Source organism: Buteo buteo, chromosome 21, assembly GCF_964188355.1.
Source record: "Buteo buteo chromosome 21, bButBut1.hap1.1, whole genome shotgun sequence".
Classification (NCBI taxonomy): Eukaryota; Metazoa; Chordata; class Aves; order Accipitriformes; family Accipitridae; genus Buteo; species Buteo buteo.
This window is the reverse complement of record NC_134191.1, coordinates 20,494,722-20,518,443: the sequence shown is the minus strand read 5'-3', so window position 1 is coordinate 20,518,443 and position 23,722 is coordinate 20,494,722. Positions and strand designations below refer to the sequence as shown.

The following is a 23,722-nucleotide window of genomic DNA, read 5'->3' as shown; positions in this document are numbered from 1 at the left end:
ACAGTTGTAAAGAGAAAAAAATTAGTCAGAGGTGAGGGGAAAGAACCCCTACCCAATCTAAAACCTAGATCTTGTCTGCAAACTCTGAAGTGGCTAAAGAACCAATATAATGCCAAGTGAATGAAGGAAATCTCAAAACCTGAATAGAAGTTCAGTGTTTCTGTGGATTGGTTTTTGTTAAAGCCCTGTGTACCACATGCCTATGTTACGAGGCAGGAATGAGCTTTGTTAGTTACTTGACTCTCCTGTTGCTTCAACTGAGAATTGACAAAGCTGTTAATCTAGATACATTCATCCAAGTCACTTCACAAGCCACCTTTGTATGCCTTAGTTAAAAGAAGGGTATTGTAAGCAAGCTTGCTTTTTGTTTTTTGTTTTTTCTTTTTGAAAGTAAATTTTAAAGAGGCAGTGCTTTTTTATTTTGGTCAAACAATTGTGATTAATTGTCTCAAAAAAACCCATAATTGGTGATTCACGTGCCTGTTTAATCTAAGCTGTGATAATGTTGTTGTCCCTGAAACCACTTGGCAGCTTCAGCTGGCATGCTGTTTGGCTGCCTACCTAAACAGGATGGACCGATGAGAATGTTATGCTCACTTTCCATGCTGCTTGGCTGTCCTTTTTGGCACATAATCAAAATGCTGATTATCACCTAAAAAGACCTGACAAGTCTAGGGTGCAGCTTCTCAACTCCCCATTTGTCCCAGTTGTCTGTCAGCAGGCACCCCTCAAGCTATTAGTTCTCATGGAAAAAAATGAGGAGCTGGCAGTGGAGTATTTAAGTAACTTGCTTTTGCCAGAAATTCATGAGAGCTCAAGCTGTGCCACCTGTTAGCAAGGGACATAATTTGCATCTCTTCACATTCAGGCTTACTAAAAGTAAATATTAGAACCCCACAGGATAAACAGTTTGCTGAAAGGTAATTGTCAGATCAGAGACAAGCAGGAAAGTTCTCTGCTCATTCCTGATGAGCTAATTTTCTGTACCTACAATCTGGGCAGGCTTCATAACATTATTCTCTGTCATACTGGCAAGTCAGCATAGTTCAGAGGCAGGACTAAGTATGTTTTTGCCTCTAATTGTCCCTGGGAACACAGGATATTTTCTGGAAAGTAACAGGAATGGAGTAGAAGTCAGTGGCATTCTGTAAGGGAAATCCCCTGCAAAAGACAAATATTTTTCCAGGGATTACTGCAGCCTTCCAGCAATTTTCCCTCCCCTATAATAAACTCTGCCTAGATGGCTACCCTGAGGTATTATGACCTTGTTTTAAAATGCTGTGCTGCCCATAGATTCTGCACCCTACTCTAGACCTCAGTGAAGGGAGGGAATGAGGTTTTATACCAAGGAAATAAGATTTAATTTGCTGATATTTTTTGAATACCGCTCTTTATTTCACCTCAAACTCCATATATTTCTGTGGTACCACTTCATGGAGAAAGACAGTGGGTAGCTACGGAATTATTTATTGCCTGACCATGAGATAATCTCTTTCTTCTTCATTTTGTTTCAATAAAAATAATAATTAATTCCCTTACTGCTCATTCTAAATGAGTTAGAGCATAGGATTTCTTGTGTCTGCTGAGGCTGCTTTTCAGCTTAGGGGAAGGCATAGCTTCAAAACAACCTTCAGTTGAGTTGATGAGCTGTTTTATAGTACTTTCACAGATAGGCTGTTGTGAGGAGCTGTGCACTAGGAGAAGACCGAGTGTGAATTCTGCTCATTTGATGTCATTCCTTCTGCAGAATGTCCGAGCTGATTGAGAAAGAGACTGAAGAGTACCGCAAAGGGGATCCAGACCCATTTGATGACCGACACCCAGGTAAGATGTCCCGAATGGTTTTGGCAGCACCAACTCTGTCACAATAGATACCTCGTAATTCATATTTAAGACTAAGCATTTTTTAGCCTGAATGTGCCTACTGCTGATCAAGGTCTGATCTCTTGCACTGGGTAATTGTCCTCTGTAGTGCTGATATCTGGCAGTTTTGATGTTTGCTGCAAGATTTTGAGGCCCTGGGTAGACTTCAGAGGCTGATTTATGACATAAGGATATGATCATGTTAACAAGTTGTAGTTAATGTGAAATAGTAGGTGTTAGATGGGCAGAGAAGACAGACTCAGATTATCTTGAATTTGCTGTTAGTAAGTGCAGTGCTTTAGAATAGTTATATACAGCCACTGATGCTTTTTATCTTGTTATCCTTAGATTTTTTTTCTTTTCTTTTGGAGATGACTTATTTCCAAGTTACTGGAACACTTGCCTGACATCTGCATCTTCACTGTCTACGGTTCAATACTTTTGGACCACTAAAATACGTTGTGCTTTGACTAGTAGGCATTCTAGGGAAGTAATGCCTACTAGAAAAAATGTTAAGTCAGTGAATAAGTCATATGATTTCTTCTGTAATTTTCCTTCTGAGAAAGGTCCTGCTAACTAAAGTATTCCACAGTCAATTTGAAGATAGCAGTTCAGTATTAATCTTGACATCTTGAGGTAGGTAGATAAGTCTTCCTGTTTCTCCCACAGGTCGAGCGGACCCAGAGTGCATGCTTGGTCACTTACTGAGGATACTTTTCAAGAATGATGATTTCATGAATGCGGTAGGTTTGCTCTGAGAATTGTATCTGTCATTTCCTGACACCTTCTTATGGTTTTTGTTTACTCTGTGCTGGTTGACCTCAGTACTTGTTTAGTATTTATTTTACTGGTGTTGGGACTATCTCTTCCATAGCAGTGGTTTTTAAAACAGGTTTAAGCGCAACTCATTTGCCACTGTTAAAGTGACTCAAGGAAAGGGGAGTTCATGAGCTGTTCAGGAGTGCTGGAGTATGTGTAGTAACAATTGAATTAGTTCTTCTCAAGGTTTATCAGTCTTTTCAAAGAAAATGTAGCTCCTCTAATACATGTTTAAAAGCATCATTAATTCCTGTAATGGAAATACCACTAATTCCAATGCCTTGTCTCTGAATACTTGGAAATACTGGACTGCTTGTAGGAGCAGAGGATTGTGTCAGCTCTGGAAGCCTCAGGCAGAGAATTAGGAGGCAAGAGTCTGGCTTTCCTCTTGCATTGCTATACTCTAACATGAGTTAATAGCTAGAATTTTTGTTACCCTCATGTCCTTGAAAGCACCTGTATCAGTACACATCGCTGTAAGGATTCTGACATTGCTTGCATGTAGCTTTCTGTCTTAAACGGCAAGCGATAACCAAACATAAATTGCACGTTTTTAATGGCATCTTTTATGTTAATTTTTTTAGTTATTGCCTTTCATATTTACACTGTTACTGAACTGCAATTTTTTTTAGGCATTTGTCTTTACATATCAGTTCAAGATAGATATTTAGTCAGTGACAGCAGATCAGAGGGGAATTCTGTTTCTATGAGAAGTAATTTCAATTTCTGAGGCACTGGAGGGAGTGGGTTAAAGGCTAGTCATCTTGAGATCCAGGGCTTACGTACTGACGTTTCTTACTTTATCGTTTTGCTGCTGTGGCACTTGTAAGGCTTTTGCTGCACTGGTTTTGGTCAGAGTTGAATTTCAAACCAATACTGTTCCTGATCTTCTCTAGCTAGTGAATGCTTATGTGATGACAAGCAGAGAACCTCCATTAAACACTGCTGCCTGCCGACTTCTTCTGGATATCATGCCGGGACTGGAAACAGCTGTTGTCTTTCAGGAAAAGGTATCATCTGTGTTAAGGCTTGGTTTTTAAGTTTGGTGTACTACGTACTCCAACAGTTCTTGCCATAGAAGAAACCATTAAAAAGCCATATTGAAATCCTGTCCGTGGGAGACAATCTATTCAATCTTACTAATGGTTTGGGGCTTTTTGATCTTGGCTTGTTCAGCTGATAAAATCTTGGGTATTTTGCAGCTTTCAAGGTATAATGGGACTGATTCAGAGGAGCTGGAACTTAATGTAATGTTTTGGGAAATGTCATAATTTGAATTGTTATTTTATAGGCCTGTGAATGAAGCAGGCCTTATAGAACATGAAGACTTGCTGTAGGAGTCTTGCCTAGTAATCCCCACCAAGAGCAGAGTGATAGCATTATTAGAGCTGAGTGATAAGCAAGTCGTACTTTAACTAAGCAGTCGAAAATCCACATGCTTTGTGGGGATTATCTGGAACTGTGATGGACAGCTGAATCAGACTTCTGTATGTTGACAAGTGTGGTTTTCTGAAGGAATGCACAGAGAGCTGAAAGTGAGGAGAAAGTTGATTTCACTCCTGAGCCACAGTTTCTTCATCTGTAAAAGTTCATGTAATGTTTTTTTGAAGTTTGGAGATCAGGTAGTGCTTTATATAAAGTTCTAAATAAATTTCTTTACTATTGGAAATATGGATGTGAACTCTAAAGCATGATAAAAGGAAAGAATAATGTGCTTCCTTTGTGAAGGACTGAATTTGAGATCTTTGTGATCTGTCCACAGGCTATGGCTGTGACACTTTGATTCCCAAAAATTAAAAGCATAAGAATAGTTCCCTATTTGTGGAGGATATAGCTTTTCTCAGAGACTAAATCTCTCTGTAAATTGAAATTAAATTTTTAAGTTAAGTTTTGCACTTAAGGACTTATTTACTTTTTGACTTGTGAATATCTAGAGTTCTGTTAGGGTGCGTTGGGTTCCTGTAGTGAGGAGGCTTTCCTCCCAGCACAAATCCGTTGGGAGAGGGTACTGTTGTTGCCAGAAAGACTCCCTCTAGCGGCCAAGGTATTTCACATCTCATCGATTTTTTTATATTTTAATGACAGAAGAGCATTTAAATAATAATGCAATTTTCTTTAAATATATAACAGGCAACTCTTTAAAAATCTGTAAGCTGCGAGTTCTCATTGAAATATATGTCTGTTCATTATTACTTTTAACTGATCTTTTATTGTGTTGTACCTATGATTCAAATTATGTGCAAGATTCCTGTCATGAAAATGATGTGTTGTTATATGATGTTTCAAAATCCAGTAGTGATTTAGAGGAAAAAGTTGAGGATTTCTTTCTAGACCATTGTCCTTTTAATTGACTTTTAATTTTTAGTTAACTCTTATCCAGCCTTTTTAAGAAAAGTTGCCTGGCAGGCTGTGTTCAAGCACTGCTGATTTTGTTACTATTAAAAATGTTAAACATATTTAGCATTAAGATTTTCACATGTACAGATTGGTATACTTGCATGCATTTCTCTTCTCCAAACATTATGGATTTCTGACTATGTTGAGAATTGTTCTTTTGGTTGGTGAGCAATCATTAATGTAAAGAGTTCCTCTGGTACCAGGTAGCTTGCTTATTTAAGTGACTTTTCAATTTAGCCTTAGTAAGCTTTTCGTGAAATACAGGAAATTTAGCCAAATTCCATTCTACTTGGTGTAAGTTCAACACAGCTTACTTGAAATCTGCTAAATTGCTGGAGATTTATATTAGTGAAACTGACAGGAGCTTTGGTCTTGTTTGTTTCAAATAATCAATTTATATCTATAGTGTTTTGCTACTTCCTAGGCAGTAGGTTGACTGGCCACTTCAGAAGATTTTTGCAGGTGTGCAAATCCTGATTCCAAATATCTGATGCCTGGGAATAGTTTTCTGTAGCTTAAAATGTTAGATTTATTTCTTTTTTTGGTTCCAGATATTTTTGATTCATCACACAATTGGTAGGAAATGCCTCATCATTAACAGAGATAGGGAGAATTGTTACCAACAGATGCTTTCACTGTGACTGAGAAGTTAAAAATGAAATATAACTGTTGGAATTGCTTTCTTATTTTCTTCATTCTAGGAAGGCATAGTTGAAAATCTCTTTAAGTGGGCACGAGAGGCTGATCAGCCGCTAAGGACATATGCAACGGGGCTGTTAGGAGGAGCTATGGAAAACCAAGATATTGCTGCAAATTACAGGGATGAGAACTCACAATTGGTAATGATCTCTTGATCACTTTCCTTTTTTAGAGGGCAGATACCTTTTACTTTTTTTTTTTTTCTTTTGTGGGGAGCTCACATTTGTGAATTTATATGGGTCTTACAGTGGTTGCAATAATATCTGTAAGAGTCAGTAGCTTGCTTTCCATCCTTTCCTGACCATGCATTTGCTGAGGCTGGGGCATGTGGCCTGATTGTTCTGTTACACCAGTTATGTTAAAAAATGCCAGTGGAAACTTAAGAAGGCAAATATTGTACTTTTAAATGGGACTCATATTCATAGCTTCCTTAAAGAAAAACTTTCAGCAGCTTTACATCTGTAACTGTCGCATATCATGATTTATGTACCAGACAGGGATTTTAAAATAAAAGGTAAATCAACATGGGGACAACTTAATGGGAAATTGCATTCACTTCTGTTCTAAAACTTTAACCAGTTTAGTGTTGATTCTGTATGATGTTTATCAGCAATGGAGATGACTTTCAGAAGAAGGTACAATAGGGAAATTTGTCTCCCAGGACAGTGTACAGTGTGTCGAAGCATAGGTGAATTCTAGTTCTTGCACAGATAAGGCCCTTAAAAGTAAAAGCGTGACCTTAGGTTTTGTGGAACTGCAATTTATCAAAGCTGCTGCTTGGGAAGGGAATGTTGCCTTTATTCTAGGCTAGGCAGAGATGATGGAAGGATGGTGCAAGCTATTATGTGGTTCTGTTAGCACCAATATAGCTCATCTGCTCTTAATGGCTTTCAAGCCACTTCTTTCTTGTTCAGGAGACTGGGTGCTGATATTTTTAGAATGAAAGTAGCTGTAGCAAAAAGTATTGGAGTTTTCTTATTCACTTTGAAATCATTATTTCTCTGGGCAAATGTACACCACAGCAAATTTGACACTTTGTGCTGTGGAGTTTACTGTATGGTAAGAACAAAAAGTACGGCCGATGTGAGTTGCATGATCAAAGCAAGAAGTGTGTTCTCATGCATGCTTCTTTTCTGAAACAGGTGGCTTTGGTGCTTCGACGGCTACGAGAGTTACAGGTTACTGAAATGACTACAAAACAAGAAAACAAGCGTCCCAGTCCTCGGAAAGTGCCATCAGATCCTCTGCTGCCTCTAGATGAAGAGGCTGTGGATATGGATTATGGGGAGATGGCAGTAGATGGAGAGCAAGAGGAAGTTTCTGGTGATATGGAGATCTCCTTTCATCTTGATTCAAGTCACAAGACCAGTAGCAGAGTAAACTCTGCTACAAAGCTAGATGATGGGGGACTGAGAAAAAGCAAATCAGGGAAACAGCATGAAAGAGATGGCTTCCGGAAGGCCAAGCAAAAGCTGGGCTTCTCTGCTTCAGAGCCAGAGCGGATGTTTGTTGAACTGTCCAACAGCAGCTGGTCTGAAATGTCCCCGTGGGTGATTGGCACTAATTATACACTTTACCCTTTGACTCCCGCCATAGAGCAGAGGCTAATTCTTCAGTACCTGACTCCCTTAGGGGAGTACCAAGAGGTGAGCATATAAAGGTGGGAGGAAGCACTTTGTGCTTGAATTCTCCTGACAAAACTATGAGTGGTATTGTGGGAAAACATTTGCAGAACTGTTACATCGCTCTCTGATGTTTCCTGATATGATGAAGACCAGTAACCTTTCCTGAGTTGTTAATGACTTTCAAATTGATGAAGTCATTAGTTTGAGTATTACTTGGTAGTTAATACTCAAACCTGAACCTAGCAGGTGTGTGGTCTAGTAGTTGGAGCATGGCACTAGGAATTTTATTCCTGGTTTCTGTTAAATTTGGTGATTGTTTATGTGACACAGGGCAAGTCACTTTGTTTGAAATACAGACATTTTTCCTGTTTCCTCTGCGGGATGTGGTAGACTCCTGCAATTAAAAGTCTGAGGAAATAACCTGCAATTCTAAATGAAGTGGTTTGTGTAACCTCTGCAGTAGTTCGGATGAGAAATGGCAGTGCCCATGTTATGCAGATGCTGTTGAGAGCTGTTTTGACTTACATGGACAAAGTAGTTGGCCGGGGTCAGATTTACCAAAGTGTGTTTCCTTTTTCCTTCCCCTCCCCCCCCCTCACTTTTTTCCCCTCCCTTTCACCATAAAACTCAAGTTAGCATAGGTCTGCAGGCCACCTTTATCTCTGCCTAATCTTTTTTTAGGTGGTTTAACTTAATTTGAAATAGAGCAAAGCATCACAGTATGCTTTGTAATAGACATTATGTGTGTGCACATGTGTGCCTTGCTTCTGTGAGAGCCAAAGAAACCATTATCCCCCTAATACCCTGCATGCTGACTGGATCACTTCATATGCCAGCAATAATAGGATATAAAAATAGGAATTAATACTATAAAGGTGTTACACAAAGAATTATGCAAAGGGTTTTGGTTTGTTGCCCTGCTCTCCTGTTTTTTCTGTTCAGTTGTTGGGTAGTTGTCTTTGCACAGATGGAAAGTGGAACCTATCGCCAGGGTGGTATCTGTGTGGACTTGCCATAGCCGCACTTGAAGGAGAGTCTTAAGATTTCCGTGTGGCAGCTGTCATGCACCTTGCTGCAGTCAGCAGATCTATTACAAGAGGTCTGTTAACCTTTATTGCTTCCTATGGATGGAGCTGGTTACCACTGACCTCTCATAACAGGTATCTGCTAATAGGGGAAGATTGGGGGTTTGAGAGAGTAAAACCAAAACAGACCTTGTATTTCCCATGAAACATTCAGTTAGTCTCTCATTTCTATTTTTCTCAGCTACTACCCATCTTTATGCAACTGGGATCAAGGGAGCTGATGATGTACTACATTGATTTGAAGCGAACCAACGATGTGCTGCTCACTTTTGAGGCCCTTAAGGTAAATTACTTTCATAATTTATAAAACATACCATAAACATTGTAAAAGCATTGAATATATGTCTGCTGCATGTGTGAAAGGCAAATGCTCGCCTTCTTTAGGCCTGTGTATCTTGCAGTATTCCCTGAGATTGGAATTGGCTTTCACTCAAGTTGAATGCATTGCAGTTTTGTTTTTATAACTGTCAAGTATTTAAAGTAAAAAAAAAAGGGAGGAGGGGATAAAAAGATCTTAATTGTGCAGGAAGTGCCATTAATTTCACCTGCCATCTGCCTATCTGAAGATGATAAAAATTCCTTTTTCTGTCAAATGCTTGTGTTCCTGCTGCCCTTAGATGGCATTCCTGAGTTGTTCCGCTGCCTCTCATCACAAGAGACACTTGTGAGGGGTAAGAAGCATAAGCATCTTACTCCCAGAATCCCCAGTATGACATCTCTGAGCTTAATGTTTGTTGAAATACAATAGTTTTGCGTGAGTAGTCTTTAAGGTTACCTCCCCAAGGTACAAAACCACATAAAATAACCTTGTTCAAGCCAAACCTGCAGTGCAGCAGCAGAAGTTATATTTTTCTGTGCATTCTTTCCCTCTTTCACAGTAACTTCTTTGCCTCTGATCCTCCAGTGTCATCTTTCTCTCTGTTTCATTGTCATTTGTCTGAGAATTTGTTTCCGATGAGTAGTGTTCCTACAAAAGGTGTAGGTTACCTCAGTTGGGAGTGGGATGGGGTTCACAGTGGTTCTTACTGTTTCGTCTTAAGGTGTGATAATACAGAAAAGTAGTGTGTAGTAAACCTCAGTGCAGCTGCAGACTTCCATTTTAACAATGGCCTTTAAACTTAATTTCTTAAAATTCTTCTTGCCAGCAATATGGCATATACAAAGTGGGAATGCAAATTTAAATATTTCTTTGTGATAATAGAAAGTGAGTTAATATGAAAAGAATAGGAATACTTAAGGTGGCCTCTTGGATAATTTCTGAGTTGCTCTGCTTTTCTTGTATTTCTTTTGCAAGATGTGTAAAGCAAAGTGGTAGTGCCTTTTTTGCTTTTGTCATTCAGATAAATACTACATTCTGAAGTTAAATATAATGGGAGGAGGAAATAAGGTGGACAAAGCATGGAGCGCTTGTTTTTTCTGCCATCTGTTTTTCTATGGGATGTGGGATGGAATCGATGACGGTTTGAAGAATTCCAGTCTAATCCACTTTTATCCTTCCTTAGCATTTGGCATCATTGCTGCTGCACAACAAGTTTGCAACGGAGTTTGTTGCTCATGGAGGAGTGCAAAAGTTGCTGGAGATTCCTCGTCCTTCCATGGCAGCAACAGGGGTCTCCATGTGCTTATATTATTTGTCTTACAATCAAGATGCCATGGAGAGGGTAAGAGGCATTCTTTTACTGTAACTGCAGTGATTCCCATAATTTTTTAGTGTTTCTACCTGTGTTCAAACAGTGAATAAACATCTCCTAAGGTAAAAAGCAAATTTATATAGAAGACTTCGGTATGTGCAGAGGCAATAGGAGGTATATAAATAATGGTATATTTGAGTGTTTTGTTTCAATGGTGTGGATTTCAGTTCCTAGGGAATTAACCGAAGACCTCTGTCTTGTCGGCATTGTCTCAATACTTTCATCACCCTTTTCATCCCAGTATTCCCTCTTTCCCCTCAAAAAAAAAAAAAAAAAAAAAAAGGAAAACCTCCTCCATTCTTAATTTTCTTGCCTTTCCTGTCTGTTCCAATGGACTCCTATACCTGAGACTGTTTTTATCCATGCATACTCCCAGTGTGGATAGCTTCAGTGTTACACAGTACCTCAGTCAGATTCCAGACAGCAGCGCAACTTCTGTGGTGGTGTTAGTGTGCAGCAGAAGACCAATGCAGGTCTGGTCTGCATTGTTCAGAAAATCAAATTAAACGACGCTAAGGGTTCTCAGTGGCCTGAGCTTATGAATGTTAAAACAGCTGATAATGAAGGTAAAGTTCCTCACCTCATATTTTAGCATAGAAAAAGAATTCTTAAAATAAATCCTCCTCTTGGTTCAGTGGTGTTCCTCCAGCAAGCATCCCTGCAGACAGGTTGATGTGGCAGTCCACCCTTAAGCTTCAGTTTCCCAGGTACTTTAAACAGTGATTCTATTTCCTTTTTTGTTTTTTGTACTGGCAGCAGCATGTGTGTGCTGAGCCAGATCTATGAACTGATCCAGTTTATTCTAAAGTTGCTACCATGCCAAAAAAAAAAAACAAAAACGAACTTTCAGCTTATGAGCATTAGTACTGATGTATGGGAGCATACTGCTCTAAGATTCATTTAAAGCAACTGCAAAATTGTAGCCTTAAGCCTTCCAACTCTGCTCTGGTTTGAGTGATGGCTTTTGTTTTCTGGCCTGTCCTTGGCATTGTCTATTTTTTTTTTTTTTTTTTTCCCCAGCTGCAAGTGGAAGCAGTTAAACTAGTAACTGTACATTTCTGCTTATTCTTTCCTAGTTTTTGATGCTGTCTGAATGTGTGTTGTGATTTAACATGCTTAACACTCCTGAGCACATAGAGGCTGGACTGGTAGTGGTTGTTTAAGGCCATATCTGTATGGATTCTGCTGGCATTTGTGTTCTGCAGGCATTTGTATGAGCAAGTTCAAAAACCTTTTGGTAATCATGGTTGATCAGGGCTGCCTGTACCCTGTATTACGTCTCCCTTACGAGGGCAAGAAAGGTGAAATGGGAGTAATGCTCCCTCCACTTTCTTTTTACCCATTACGTCAGAAGGATGGACCCTGGCTGCATATGACCTGCTTTCTTTGGTGTTTCTCTGAACTTTGTTATGAGAAAATTCTGTACACTCCCTTTTTTCCTTCTTTCCGCCCCCCCCCCCCCCCCCCCCCCCCCCCCCCCGATTCCACTTGCTGCTTGCATGGTTGTTCAACAGGAAAAACCAGAAGCCATGGCAGGGTGCTGCATGAGGATTCCTTCAGCTTGACATCCTCAGGCCATGTTATAAAACCATGCAGCTGTTTTGTAGTATCTCATGTGCCAGATGTTATCCCCAATATCTACAGATACCAGGTAGAGCAGGTCTGTGGTACATTCCTCTCTTGTGTTTGGATTTCAGAGGAAGCCAGTTTCAAGGGGCAGTCCTTTGTCACTTAGTCCATGCCAAGCCTCACGTCTTGGGGTGGAAGCAAGGCTGGAGCTGGTAGCCATGTATTCTCTGAGTATGTCTAACATTAGCAGAGAAGAGACAAATCTGCTAACTTGGCACATAGCAGCTGGCGCCAGTGCTTCAGCTTTCTGTGCTATTCCTTTTGGTGCTGACCCTGGTACAGGGTTCTGAGTTCCTCATCGTCAGAAGCTAACAAATGCATGCAAAAGTGCAGTTCTGAGAACATTGTCTGCATGTCTCAGAGGCAGGGTCTGAGAAAAGAAAAAGACCAGCTCCGTTGACTATTTCCAGAGAAAGTCAAGCTTTAGATTTGCATTTGATGATCCTTGCAATTCCCCTAGACTTAGTGCTACCAGAGTTTGCTAGAACTTCAACATAGCATATGATACTGTTACACTGAGAAGAATTTTTGTTTCTTCAGTGGAAACTTCTCCTCCTTCTCTGCCTCTAGCGAGGCATTCTTCGGATAGCTTGAAGTGGTATGGAGAAGGACTCTCTGGAATTATAGTACACTAAGGCTGCTGTATTGTGTTTAAGTCTGGGAATGGACCAATTGCTAGTCCTACATTCCCACATCATAGCCTTTATTAGTCTCACAGGTCTGGAAATGGGACTTTTTATGTCATGTCTCAGATGTCCCAAGTCAAGCTGGGAGTAACTGGTATTTGTCCTCTGTCTGTTTGCCCCTCAAAGAACCCTCATTCTCCTTGGACAAATTCTCTTCAGCAATCTGGTTGAAGTCCTCAGGAATGTTCTTTTGCTTTCTAGGTGTGCATGCACCCCCATAATGTTCTTTCAGATGTAGTAAACTATACCTTATGGCTAATGGAGTGCTCCCATGCCTCGGGCTGCTGCCATGCTACCATGTTCTTCTCCATTTGCTTCTCCTTCCGTGCTGTCCTGGAGCTCTTTGACAGGCATGATGGCCTTCGACGTCTGGTTAACCTGGTAAGACTTGTAGTTTTATGTGATGAACAGGGTTTTAGTGTCAGGTTTTGCACCCTTTACAGTGCAAATGTGGGGAGTTCTGTTCTTTTGTTTGGTTTTGCTTAGTTTTTTTTTTTCCTCCTCGGTTTCCAAGAGATGGAAAGGTGGGGTGAATTTTGTAAGCAACATACATGCGGATCCCTTTAACTTTATTATTTTTCTTCTAATTATTATTATGATTATTGTCCAGAGACTTGCTACCCTCTGAGAGCTTTTTGATGCAACTCCTGGGTTAAGCAGTACTTACTCAAACAGCGGTGGCTTAGTGGTAGTTCAAATGTTTCTCACCATTCCGCATACATGTGTGGTATTGTCATGCACCCTTTTGGATGCAGATAAATCCAGCCTTGTTCTAGGAGAGGTACAACTGTGTGTGCACTGTGGTATCCACACTACCTTATGAGCACAAATTATACTGTTTATGTACAAAAGCTGGTACATCTGCATGGTATTGCTGTGCAGTCCTAATAGCTTGGGTTGTATCTAACTCGGGGACATCAGCACTGCGGGGTGTAAGCACACTTTGTGTTGTGTAATGTAATGCCTAACAGTATTAGGCACAACACTGCCTCCAGATCTACATTGATGTAACTTCTGGATTTCTTTCTTCATAGATAGTGAAGGAGGGGCAATGGTTCTTTTTAGACTTATTTATCCATGCAGATAGCCTTTTCTGTTCAGACAGCTTTTGTCAGCTCTCAGAGTGTGCTTTTATGTCTTGTATAGCAAAGTAAGTTTGTCTGGGTTTAGTACAAGTGCAGCTGAGAATTTGTTGTGATTTAACCCCAGCCAGCAATGAAGCACTGTGCAGCTGCTTGCTAACTCCACCCCCCATCCCACAGTGGGATGGGAGAGAGAATCAGGGTAAAAAAAAAAAGTCATGGGTTGAGATAAAGGCAGTTTAATAAGACAGAAAAGGAAGGGAAAATAATAATAATGATAATAGAATATACAAAACAAGTGAAGCACAATACAGTTGCTCACCACCTGCTGACTGATGCCCAGCCAATCCCTGAGCCGTGGTGCCCCCCAGCCAACTCCCCCCAGTTTATATACTGGGCATGACATAATATGGTATGGAATAACCCTTTGGCTCGTTTGGGTCAGCTGTCCTGGCTATGCTCCCTCCCAGCTTCTTGTGCACTCCCAGGCTCCACTGACAGGGCAGTATGAAAAGCTGAAAAGTCCTTGACTTAGTATAAACACTGCTTAGCAACAACTAAAATGTCAGTGTGTTATCAACATTATTCTCACCCTAAATCCAAAACACTGTACCAGCTACTAAGAAGAAAATTAACTTTATTCCAGCTGAAACCACGACAGAATTGTAGGTGATTTTTTTTTCCTGAAGAATGAGCTGATGAAACTTTTTTTTTTCCCCCCACCCAACCTCTTTCTGAAGATAAGCACTCTTGAGATCTTAAACCTGGAAGACCAAGGAGCCCTCCTGAGTGATGATGAGATCTTTGCCAGTCGCCAGACTGGGAAACACACCTGCATGGCCTTGCGTAGATACTTTGAGGCTCACCTTGCTATCAAACTTGAACAGGTGAAGCAGTCACTCCAGCGTACTGAAGGAGGCATTCTGGTACATCCACAGCCCCCCTACAAGGTGAGTAGCATGTTGTAAGCTTTTAACATGGTTGTTGCATTTTTCAAGTGAATCCAAGCTGCAGGAATGTGTGGATGTCCTTTAAAGCCGTTGGAATAACTAGGCAGTATGCGGTTTATAGGGATAGGCATTTTTTAATTTGTACTTTTTTCCTACCTTGTGGAATGACACTGCAATAGAAAAATACAGAAGAGCCTTTGAGGTTCATCTGAATTACATTTGCTTAAGGTTCCTGCTCATCTGCTGTGGTTCCCTTTCCATCTCTCAAAAACTTAAGTTAAAGGCAGGTTATTTTTGATACTCATGGGTTTTTCTATGCTTTTTATCTCTGAAAGGACAAAATCTGTAAAAAGTGCATAATGTTGAAAAACTTGGAAATGAGTTTGATTTAATAATGACAACTGAAATGTGTCTTTTGGACACCATAGTTTTTAGGAATGACCTGGGAGATTCTTGTGTTGGCCAGGATTTCCCCCCCCTCCCATTTCTCCCTGCAAAGTGATATTTTATTTTTTTTTTTAAATGAATTTTATGGCTGCTTGTTTTGAGGGAGTACATTCACCTGTGGCTTCTGGTTTAATTTGTGATTGTTTTCTAGAAGAGCTGAAATAAGAAAACATAAGGGGTTTTTTTGCTTCTGCAAAACCCATTTATTTTCAATAACTAAAGAAATGTGTATAAGCTGTTGCCTTCTTGTGTAAATTTTAAAAAAAGATTATTGAAAGGCAAGCTTGTTAGGAATTTCCTTTTTTTCTTTAGTAGGTTTTGTAGTCAGAACTTAGAAACTGTAAGCCTTTTTTAATATTTTAGCAGAAATTTATTTTGAATGATGGTCTAGTAACTACTGAATTAGTAGCTTAAAAGCAGAGTAGAATTTTAATTTAATGTAACTTTTCTTCCTCTTAAATTGGCCTAAGCCTTGTAGGACTGCAAAGAAACTTAAAGGATATTATTCTTAAGCTTGTTATTGTATATTATAGTGACAATTGCTGTGTTATTTTATAATTGGGGAATACAACAGAGAGTAAATACTTAATCTGCAAGAGACAGTGGTAGTCTACTCTTTGTAGATGCAGTTTTCAGTTAAATCCCAGCAGTGGGGGAGTGGATGTGCAAGTTTGTAACCCTTGTGATCTCTTTCTAATGCTTCCAACTCAATTCCCTGCAGGCCTGTTCATATACACATGAGCAGATTGTAGAGATGATGGAGTTCCTGATAGAGTATGGTCCAGCACAGCTCTACTGGGAGCCAGCAGAGGTTTTTCTTAAATTGTCTTGTGTCCAACTCATGCTTCAGCTCATTTCCATAGCATGCAACTGGAAGACTTACTATGCAAGGTGGGCTGTTTGCTGTAGTACTGTATTTTATTGCAGTAAGTTGTGACTCTTGGGCAGGACCTTATATTTCTATATTTTCCACCTCTCTGATAGCATTTAAAACAGGCGCATACTGGTTAGTGCTGTTATGGCCTGTGCTGTGGCTATGCAGTACTTATGAAAGTTAACACCTTGGAAAGTAGGACTAAAGTTTTGAGGTAGAGAGAGGGATGTAATGAGATTTCTGAAGAGCCTAAATGCCTCAGGACTTTGAATTCTGACAAATCAGCATCATAGGAGAGCTTAATCACAATTCTGTGCCACTTCCTATCTGTCTCAAAATTTGTTTACCTTTTTGTTAGAGAAAGGCTAGAAAACCTTCAAAGTAGAGGGTGAAATTGAGACATACCTTAACCCTGGAAAGAGGTGGAATGTCTGAATGAAGAGAGGACGCTGTCTGTCACTTTGATTTGTTGGTATTTGAAGTTTACTGAGCAGATATAGCTGTGCAAAGGAGTTGTGTGAATATGCAACAAGCCAGCCTGTGAGAGAGGAAAAAGACTGAAGATTGTTACTGTGCATTGTTCAGGTCCATGTTCCTAGATGATACAGCACTAGCTGTTAAACTCAATGTGTTGGTAGAGGGACTCGCCTTATGATGCCACTTTTAAGTTTCTCCTTTGTCTTGGCTGCAGACAAGCTGTGGGGGCATCATGATATTCTGTTATCTTTCTGTGGCACCTCTTCCCCCCACCTCCCTACCCCCAAAAAATGTGCAGCATCATTACTGTTACAAAAGAAAGGGAACTGCCACCAGGCTCTGATAGAGTACCATTAGGATCTTGTCCCCAGTCCAAAAGGAGGATGGGTGCAAAGTTCCAGCCTCTGTTTTTCCTAGCGACCATCTGCTCCCCAGAGTGAAGCTGTAGTCCTCTCTAGAGATATGTTCACTGTGGAGTCACTGTCTGCTATAACTAGCTGTCATCAGCAGTATTCTTGTCACCAGGACTCCCTCCTCCTTATTTCTGCTGCCTGTAGGAGCTCCTTGCCTAACTTAACTTGAAAGCCTTTGAAATCTGTTTTGCTTCTGCAATTCCCTGCCTCCCTCTCTCTCAGGTTGCAGTCTCCTGGGTAGTTTCTGTTCCCCTGTTTCTTACGCTCTGCAGCTGTTTCCTAATTGCTACCTGGGTTAACTCCTACCTTTCCGTACTGGGTTACAAACCTTCCCCTCTTTTTTTTTTTTCTTTTTCCTTTTTTTTTTTAACTGTTCTGCTCTCCCACCTCTTGTTTAATGGCCCTTTTCATCTTCCACACACCTGTGTCTCTCTTCAACTGGTGCCTAAGTTGATGCCTTTTTCCCTATCATGGTTGTCTGTTTTACTGCTAAACAGTTTCCCTTCACTTCAGAAAAACTTCCTAGTTGACTGATGACAGAGTATTTTAGGCAGCAGTGTTTCCCAACTAAGATGTAGAGTTAGATTAGATTTAGAAACTTAATTTAGAATCTTTTATGGATAAGTCTTAACATTCTTATTTTTATAAATACAAAACTACAGTGCTTTTAGGAGCCTGTGGGCAGTGTGGGATAAATGTTGACAGACTGCAGGCAATGGTGTGCATGTGAGCGCTGCCTTCTGTGGAGAGCAGCCCTTGAAGAGCAGAACATTCTAAGATCAAAAGGCACCATCAAATACATCAGATGTGACTGATATACTCCTATTTGTTGGAGCAGAGTAGATTGAATACTATTTTATGTTATTGAAACAACTCTGTACATGAGTTCTTCTATTGTTGTCTTCCAGGAATGACACAGTACGGTATGCTTTGGATGTACTAGCTATCCTGACTGTGGTTCCTAAGATCCAGTTGCAGCTGGCAGAACCTGTGGATGTGTTAGATGAAGCTGGATCTACTGTTTCCACTGTGGGTAAGCTGAATGTGGTCCTGATGACTTACACAGTTATCAATTGTCTTCTATTACATGGTTTTTAACTGGCTGTTTCTCACCTGCAGTAAGACAAGGCTTAAAATAACTCATGTATTTAGAGTTACTGTAAAGGATGCAAATAAATGGGAGAGTAGACTGTGGTTAAAACTGTGTCATGATTAGCACTGTGGTTGGATTACAAATTTGAAGGCATGGTCTTTGACTTCCACTTGTTTTCAAGAGCTCATTAAATACAGATGGAGGCAAATCTGCTTTTGTAACGGGACTATTAGGTTCCCTCACTTTACCAGACATTTAGGTCTCCTGGGGATATGGCATTTGAGAATAGGGGAGAGGAACAATTATTGGTGTTTGAGTTATGCTTTAACTGGCTACCTGCAGATTTAGTATGCAAATGAGCGAGATGTGCCTGGATCAGATCTAAGGCTTATGCATTAACTGGGACCTGACTTTTTTTAAGAAAAGAAAAATAAAAGGTGGGCAGAGTACTAGATATAGACAAAAGACAATTTATTTTGCACAAAACCTTTCTCTAGACAAAACACCAATTCTTTCTTGAATGTGGGTTTTGATCTTCTGAAGTAGACATGAAACAGGTCCTCTGTCTAGGGTAGGGGGGGAACCAAACCCAAAGTTTCATTTTTGCCTAACTCCTTCTGGAAGCTGTGATATGATTTTGCTTTTTCCCCTTCATAACATGGTCCCCTTACTTCCTCTGCATTTTCACTTTGTTAGTATTTATACAGGAGAGTTGCTTTCTGTAGTAAGAATCAGAGGCATGCCTGTGCATCTTTCTCTGTGCCAGATATCTCAGATTTTGCATTCCTGGGCCATGCCTGATTACCTTCTCAGAAAGATAGTTTGACTCCCTACTTACTGATGATGAAGTGGAGGAGCATCATTTTGCCAGGGAGGTAGAAGAATACGTCTTACACTAGTTAGCAGAACTTCAGAAGTTCCCAGAATGAGGAGAATTACCTATTTCCCTCTCATTTGTTGAAGACTCCCTTACTTGTCTGACGAACTGTGCAAGATACATTTTAGAGTACTGAAGAAACTATTTCTTTCCCTCACTAGGTATTAGTATCATCCTTGGAGTTGCTGAGGGTGAATTTTTCATCCATGATGCTGAGATTCAGAAATCAGCCCTTCAGATCATCATCAATTGTGTATGTGGCCCAGATAATCGGATCTCCAGTATTGGCAAATTCATCTCTGGAACTCCTCGGCGAAAGCTTCCTCAGGCCCCCAAGAGCAGTGAGCACACGTTAGCTAAGATGTGGAATGTGGTACAGTCCAACAATGGCATCAAAGTGCTGCTGTCATTGCTCTCTATAAAGATGCCAATCACAGACGCAGATCAGATCCGAGCATTAGCCTGCAAAGCCTTGGTGGGGCTCTCACGGAGCAGTACTGTCCGGCAGATTATCAGCAAGCTTCCCCTCTTCAGCAGCTGTCAAATTCAGCAGCTGATGAAAGAACCAGTGCTTCAGGACAAGCGCAGCGAGCATGTGAAGTTCTGCAAATATGCTGCTGAGCTGATAGAGCGTGTCTCGGGGAAGCCATTGCTGATTGGCACAGACGTCTCTCTGGCTCGGTTGCAAAAAGCTGATGTGGTGGCCCAATCAAGGATCACGTTTCCTGAGAAGGAGCTGCTGCTCCTGATTCGGAACCATCTCATCTCTAAGGGCCTAGGAGAAACTGCATCTGTCCTCACTAAAGAGGCTGACCTACCCATGACTGCAGCATCTCATTCATCTGCCTTCACCCCTGTTGCGGCTGCTGCCTCTCCTGTGACCCTGCCTCGCACTCCTCGCATAGCTAACGGCATCTCAGCCCGTTTGAGTAGCCACGCTTCTGTAGGTTCCACTGCCGCCTCTGTCCATGCTCAGGCAAGGCCATCTGCATCCCAAGGTCCACTTGCCCTTCCAGGCCCTTCTTATGCCAGCAACTCTCCTCTGATTGGCAGGATTAGCTTTGTCAGGGAGAGGCCATCTCCCTGCAATGGCAGAAAAATCAGAGTGTTGCGACAAAAATCGGACCATGGCGCCTACAGCCAGAGCCCAGCTATCAAAAAGCAGCTGGACAGACACCTTCCTTCCCCACCCACGCTGGACAGTATAATCACAGAGTACCTTAGGGAGCAGCATGCCCGCTGCAAGAACCCTGTTGCCACCTGTCCCCCTTTCTCTCTCTTTACTCCCCACCAGTGTCCTGAGCCAAAACAGAGGCGCCAAGCGCCAACTAACTTTACCTCACGGCTGACCCGCAGGGCAGCCTTTCCGAAGTACGGAGGGGTGGATGGTGGCTGCTTTGATAGACACCTTATATTTAGCAGGTAAGGAAGAAAAATGTTTCTTGATCCCTCTCAGGATGTACTGTGCCAAAAAGCCTTACCTGGATTCAGGCTGTGCAGTCCCGCAGTGGAGTATCCCTGGAGAGAAAAGTGTTTTAATTCAACAATAACAAGTGGGAGAACCTTGAAAAGCGTTTTTAGAAGTTGTTCTGTTTCTCTTGTCCTTAGTACCGACCCTTTGTACATAAAGCACACTTTATTTTCAGTATCGTGTTAATTCATTAGCAGCATTGACTAATGAAGCTCATAGCACTTTGTTCTCCTTTGGAAGGTAAGTATGTAACACTAGTTTTACATGAGAGTGTAGCATAGCCTCGAGGATGGTTGGCTGACAAACGCAGGACAGCAGAATCCATATTCTGCTCTTGCAGCTGAATCCGCAGCACCGCAAGTTGCTAGCCTTTTTATGTGGCCATTCTTTGCTGAGGTTAAATTGGAAGGTGATGTAAGGTTATAAAAATAAAGATGACACATAGATGAAAGCATCTTCACAGTGAAACCAGTATCACCTTGGGAAATTATGATGACAGGAGGTTATTTGGCTGATGTGCCATGCCTTCTTGTGTTGAGTGTTTCAGAACTGTTAGAAAATTTTTTGCTAGCTGTCTGTACTTATCCAGGTGATGGCATTACAGGTTTTCCATCAATCCAACTTAGAAGACAGACTCCAAGTACTTCTACTTAATGATGTGCTTTAACAGAAGAACTTAATAGTGCAAAACAAACCCCCAAACATTGCAAATATTGTTGTAACATACTCACTTGAGCACTAGTCTTAAATTGACATTTAGTACCTACATGATTTTTAAGGGCTGGATTTAGTATCATCACACAGCATTTCAGTTTTGCTTTTCTTTTCTCTTTCGGGTGACGCTTGTATTTCTACCTTCTGTAGGTTCCGTCCAATTTCTGTGTTCAGGGAAGCAAATGAGGATGAGAGTGGCTTTACCTGTTGTGCGTTTTCTGCAAGAGAACGATTCTTAATGCTGGGTACTTGCACGGGGCAGTTGAAACTCTATAACGTATTCAGTGGACAGGAGGAGGCCAGTTACAACTGCCATAACTCTGCCATCACGCACCTTGAGCCATCTAGGGTAAGTAATCAAAGACCTGTTCCGAGTTTTAGAAGTTCTCACAGCCTAAGCCCTGGTATGTTCTGGGCCAGCCTAGATATGTAGATCTAAAATGACCTACTGGCTGGGCTGGAAATTAAAGTACTTGTAATAGTTACATACTCCCTCTCTGTGAGGTCTACAATTACTTTTTTCTTCCCAAGATAATAGAGAAGATGCACAGTGGCTGTGCGCCTTCATAAGTAATGAATATATATGTCTGGAAGTGGAAAAATGCTTAAACTGAGTATGTATTTAAGATAAATGTGAGATAAGTTATCAGAGTTTATATAACCTCCCTTTGTTGGAGAAAAATCTTTTGGGGGATGATTCTAGGAAAAAATAAAAGGTAGCTGATTTATAAGTAGAATGAACTTCACTCACAGGGCATCAAAATTCAGGCATGGATTATCCTGATTTTATCTGCTGGTAACATCATAGATCGTTCCCATTGTTATCTGTAACGTTTTTCTTTGTCTGCCAAGGGCTCTTTATATTATGCATAGTATTACATACCTAGACTTTATCCCCACAGTTTAGTAAGCACAAAATCTGCTATAGTTCCTAAATTCATCTTGTAAGTGTAACTTAAAGTGTACAGGTAAAATGATAACCTCTGTTTTCCCTGGTATTCTTTTCACTTTGTCCCCCTCCACTCCCATCTGGAAATACAGGATGGATCTTTATTGCTGACATCTGCTACGTGGAGCCAACCTCTGTCTGCATTGTGGGGAATGAAGTCTGTCTTTGATATGAAGTAGGTATACTCTGATCCAGCTGTGGGGTATGTTCCAGTTAGAAGAACCATTCAATATAGGCAGAAACCCTAAGAACAGACTCTATGAAAGAACAGTATATCACAGCTCTCACAATGTCTCTTGTGAGAAAATAAAATGTGCTGCCTTTTCTTATGTTTATTATCTTCCCTATTTTATTGGGTACAGACAGCTTTGCCAAATTCTAACTACCTAAAGTCCTATTTAATGCAAGACAGATCAGTAAAATCACTGTTGTCCCTGAAGGCAAAGAAATATGTTTGGTTTTGTATTCTCATGTTTGTAAATTATCTTGACAATCTTTCTGTAGCCAGTTGTGGAATTTTACTAGCACAGTGATTTGCATGGTGAAATTTTTAGACTTTGATACAAGCTATTTCAGACCTGGATAAAGCTATTTAAAATTGATTTCAGTATTTACGATTGTTCCTTCCCATAAAAAAATGGGTGGAAGGCTCTTCATTTTTAAAAGGTTCGACTGTTGTCTGCCTTACTTGTAAGCAACAGTTTTGGTGTGACCTGTTTTAGGTCAGCTAGAGGGCATTCTTCAGATAAAAAGTTCAACATACCTCAGGCCTGCATGTGTATTTGAATGTTCATGATGCCATTCATTGCTCACTCCTCTAAATAGTGTTATCTTTATGGCAGACCCTGTTTATGACAAGTCTGTGAATTTGCTGCTTGTGGTTTTCCTCACTGGTCTGCTGTAAAGGCTGTGTCTGTAATAGATATTTTTCTGCAAATGTCAGTGGAGCATTTTAGCATTGTAGTGCCATGGTCAGTGGTGAAGGAAAGTCTTTTCTACATTTTTAGTTTTCTGTGTTGTTCAAACCTCTGCTGGAGGTGTTGGGATAGTCTTTGATTCACACAGGCAGTTTGAATCTGCAGTTCCGTGACTTCTTTACTGACTCTATCTACAGGCATTCCTTCCCTGATGACCACTATGTGGAGTTCAGCAAGCACTCTCAGGATAGGGTCATTGGCACAAAAGGAGACATTGCCCATGTAAGTACTAGTAAAGGTCATGGTTGTGAAGCTGTGACAAGAATACAGTTCTTCACAGGACATCTATTAACAGATCTGGGTGCTACGATGCTCTGTGTAACTGATGAGCTAAGAGGCTTTAGAGAACTTTGAAAGTGTCAGATAAATTCTCCCAGTGTCTAAGGATATAAACTTGACCATTCCAAACCAACTGTAGCACAAGCAGTGTGCAATGTGTGTTGCCTCTGTGGTTAGTATTCTGGGAGATTGTAGAATCTGCTTTGTTTTGCTCATTTGAGAAAGATTGTGCGGGCCTTCCCCCCCCCCCCCCCCCCCCCAGTTGCCTCCTTTGCCTTATTTTTCAGTAGTAGTAGTAATAATAATAATAATAAAAGTTCTACTGTAAACAGTAGCTCTGTCAACAGCTGTGGGAAATGGCCTATGAAAAGTGTCCTCCTTTTGCTCCCCCAGATTTGCAGCTTGCTTTTGGGTAATTTAATTTCACCAATATATTTTCAGAGAACGCTGTTGTAGTGTTTTGTATGAATACCTGCAAATTTGACAGATGCAGGCTTCAGACTGCTTCTGCTTCTTCTCAGTGCTAATTTGCATTCATTAGAGGCACTGTCTCTTTTGAAAGAGTATTTGCATAAAAAAATGAAACACAAGTTATTCAAATTATTTATGTTTTTACTTATTGCTC

At 40.7% G+C, this 23,722-nt stretch overlaps 1 protein-coding gene across 13 annotated transcripts in view; it reads left to right on the top strand.

Moving 5' to 3' along the window:
• Positions 1–23,722, top strand: part of DCAF1 (DDB1 and CUL4 associated factor 1) — a 54,043-nt gene that overhangs the window by 8,017 nt on the left and 22,304 nt on the right. For 11 of the 13 annotated variants that reach the window (XR_012653860.1, XR_012653858.1, XR_012653856.1 and 8 more), the window contains exons 3-17: positions 1,748–1,824; positions 2,533–2,606; positions 3,579–3,692; positions 5,781–5,918; positions 6,921–7,424; positions 8,670–8,771; positions 9,991–10,149; positions 12,696–12,875; positions 14,317–14,526; positions 15,695–15,864; positions 17,646–17,770; positions 18,869–20,129; positions 21,043–21,241; positions 21,934–22,016; positions 22,956–23,040. Coding sequence is in view for 8 of the 13 variants with exons in the window: in XM_075053106.1 (XP_074909207.1) it covers positions 1,748–1,824; positions 2,533–2,606; positions 3,579–3,692; positions 5,781–5,918; positions 6,921–7,424; positions 8,670–8,771; positions 9,991–10,149; positions 12,696–12,875; positions 14,317–14,526; positions 15,695–15,864; positions 17,646–17,770; positions 18,869–20,129; positions 21,043–21,241; positions 21,934–22,016; positions 22,956–23,040 (3,481 nt within the window). In the remaining 5 variants the exon portion in view is untranslated. Of the gene's footprint in view, positions 1–1,747; positions 1,825–2,532; positions 2,611–3,578; positions 3,693–5,780; positions 5,919–6,920; positions 7,425–8,669; positions 8,772–9,990; positions 10,150–12,695; positions 12,876–14,316; positions 14,527–15,694; positions 15,865–17,645; positions 17,771–18,868; positions 20,130–21,042; positions 21,242–21,933; positions 22,017–22,955; positions 23,041–23,722 lie in introns of those variants that run through there. The other 2 variants (XM_075053108.1, XM_075053112.1) reach the window with 2 other exon arrangements.